The sequence below is a fragment of the Chenopodium album genome, chromosome 16 (assembly GCF_948465745.1).
Source record: "Chenopodium album chromosome 16, dcCheAlbu1.1, whole genome shotgun sequence".
In the NCBI taxonomy this organism is placed as follows: Eukaryota; Viridiplantae; Streptophyta; class Magnoliopsida; order Caryophyllales; family Amaranthaceae; genus Chenopodium; species Chenopodium album.
The window spans coordinates 41,213,946-41,216,792 of record NC_137849.1 but is presented as its reverse complement, the minus strand read 5'-3'; the positions used below and the strand labels follow the sequence as shown (position 1 = coordinate 41,216,792).

The 2,847-nt window shown below is 37.0% G+C and overlaps 1 protein-coding gene across 1 annotated transcript; it reads right to left on the bottom strand.

The window, feature by feature from the left end:
- On the bottom strand, positions 1-1,267 carry LOC145585348 (putative clathrin assembly protein At4g40080). Its single transcript, XM_081642054.1, has one exon. It carries the CDS (start codon positions 1,232-1,234, stop codon positions 248-250), a length of 987 nt encoding a protein of 328 aa, XP_081498180.1. The 5' UTR covers positions 1,235-1,267; the 3' UTR covers positions 1-247.
- Between the last annotated feature and the right edge of the window lie 1,580 nt (positions 1,268-2,847).

Genomic DNA, 2,847 nt, shown 5'->3' with positions numbered 1-2,847 from the left:
GAAATAATCACAAAAAAGACACTGACCTGAACAACAGTTTCTTCTCTTATTATTGACTTATTCTTATTCCTATTTCTTTTCCTTATTTGCTAAGTAATTAGAAAACCAAAGGAATGTTTCTGATATTTTTGTACATCAAAAAATAACAGTATGACAAATATACACATTTTATATTCCAAAAATTGACCTAACTACCAATCTCCAAATTCACACTTGAGAAACCAACCTTGACAATAGTAACCAAAACTCAACCATAGGAAGCAACCATTGTATTCCATTCAACATCCAACCACCGTCTATTCCGCCGCGGCGGCACGACCGAAACCGATATCGACTCACCAACTCGGTTCTCCGCCACCCGAGTCGACTTACTCCTTTCAAATTTTAACAATTTCATATTCTCTCTCCTCTCCTTAACCTCCTCAACATCTTTCCTTACTTCCTCGATCAATTCCCAAACCCCATCATTCTTCTTATTCAAGAACATTAAAACCAGTTTTTCCCGGCAATTTTGGAGTCTTTTTAAATCATTTAACAATTCCCCAATTAAATCATTGCTCAAATCTTGAATTCTTTTCTTCCCAAATTGATTGATTAAAGCATTAATCTCTCTCATAATCATCCGATAATCTTCTCCAACAAGCTTAATTACTTCATAAATCAAACTTATTCTTTGATAATGGAGACTTTCAGGGGCCCCACAAATCACCTCAGCCATATTAACCAACAACCCTAATCTCTCTCCTCCTCCTCCTCCCCTGTTCTTCCGCCGCGACAACCCGACACCGTGATCAATGACGTCACCATACCACCTCACCCACTCCGACAACTCCCACGTGTCACCCCCGGAATCATCCTTAAACCCCGACAAATTCAACAACGGTCCACTCGAATAACCCAAGATCTCCTCCTTCAAAGCAGGGGAACCGTGAATGATGACGTGGTGGAGCGTGAGCAAGCACTTGAGTGCCACGTAGACACTGGTGGTCCCATGAAGACGTTGCAGTAGCGCGTGGATAAAAACGCCGGAGGTAGAAGGGCGATAATGGTTAACCAAAGATAAAACAGCGTCGAGCGGGGGCGGGTCGGAAGGGTGGCGGTGTGTGGTGGCGCGTAAGACGGCAATATGAAAAGAAGTGGTTGGTTTAGAGGAAAATAAAAGGGTGGCTTTGATAAGAGAAACTTTGTCTTTGAAAATTCCGACTAAGTTTTTCATTTTTTGAGGACGACCCATTGTTAATCAGAAAAACAGAGTGTTAGGAGGAGAGAGAAAATAGGGGGAAGAGTCTGTTAGTTTTTGGTTATTTTTAGGGTATTTATATAACGCCTTTTTTTTTTTCTGAGGTGGAATTTTCCTAGTGGTCTAAATAAATAGACGCGGTCTACGTGTTGAATTACGAGTAATTTTTTTTTTAAGGGATTTTTATTAATAAAGTGGGAGTTTAATAAGTCTATGTTTTTGTTGAGAATATTAAATTAGGGTATTAATCATAGTCTTTGCTTTAATAATTTCGGTTGATAAATTAATTAAAAAGGGATTATTATTATTTTTTTTAATTTTTATTATTGGAGTTATTGATCAAGTGAAGTGTGGTTGTGTGGGTTAGCGCTTTTCCCGAAAAAGAGCTTTGTGGTTCTCGTAATCATACGAAGACAACGACAGTAAAAATAGCCGTTTCTATACTCTTTATTTTTTTTTTTGGAAGTAGGAAGCACTTTACTATTTTTTGGCAAAATTAAGAGAAGGAAAAAACTTGTATAGGTCCACAAGCCCGAGAGATTCTTATAAAAACTAACTTTGGATTCGTTGGGTGTACGGTACACCTGGATGTATATAACAAATTCTAGCAAGCTAAGCTACAAATTCAACCATCTCACCAACTTCTTTGGATCCAAATCTTTGCTCACCTTAAGACCTGTTCATATTTACTAAATTGAGCTGAAGTGAAGTGAATTGAATATTTTATGAGAGAAGGAAAGTCGGGAGCTGAACTAAATACCATGCCCCTTGTTAATTGTTATTGTCCGTCTAATTTTGGTTTATTTAACAATGCGTATATTATTGAAAGAAAATCTTTGCTTAAATAATATAAATATCGCCTATAATTTAATTAAATTCTGACAAACTCTAAGAAGAAAATGATACACCATGATGAATTTCCACAATTTCACCAAGGTGTGCAATTCCTTATATAATTCTATAAAATACTCATCGGTGGCTTGAGCTTACTCTTCATTTGGGAGCTCCCTGGAATAGAAATAAGGCTTTCAACACCAAGACTTACACTGCCATTAATATATCTTGAGATGGCAAGTTCATTCGACTCCACAATTTCATATTTCGGATCATACCAAATAAGACTAAAATGTCCAATTATAAGTTAGCATGTCTCTCTTTCCTCCTAGAAAAAACACAACAATCATAGCCAAATCCATATTTTACACCCCTACAATTACTTAAACCTATCTCCAAGAGAGGATATATGGAGGGTATGCCGAGTTGATGGGTTACAAATAGTGAAACGCTCAAAAGCCTTATTGTTTTTAATCAAGCCAGGACTGATTCTTAGGCAAATCAAGCCACGGGAAGAACCTACGTTGGATAATTCTATGTACGGATCCTCCTCTATCTTATAATCGTCAAAAATATTTAATTTAACGAGTTGGGAGTGGGATTGTGGGAATCGATATCATCACCAACATATAATGAATAAATACAAAGGGACGATTATGGTGATAGGAATTGGAATTGATTTCACTGAATTTGATAAGATGATGTTGGATGAAAGGTGAGCTATTGATGAGGTTGTACCAATCTTTGCATACACACTTGAATCGTAACAATGA

Excerpts from the sequence above, each read along its gene's own strand:
- LOC145585348 (XM_081642054.1), bottom strand. The coding sequence starts at position 1,234 with ATGGGTCGTCCTCAAAAAATGAAAAACTTAGTCGGAATTTTCAAAGAC.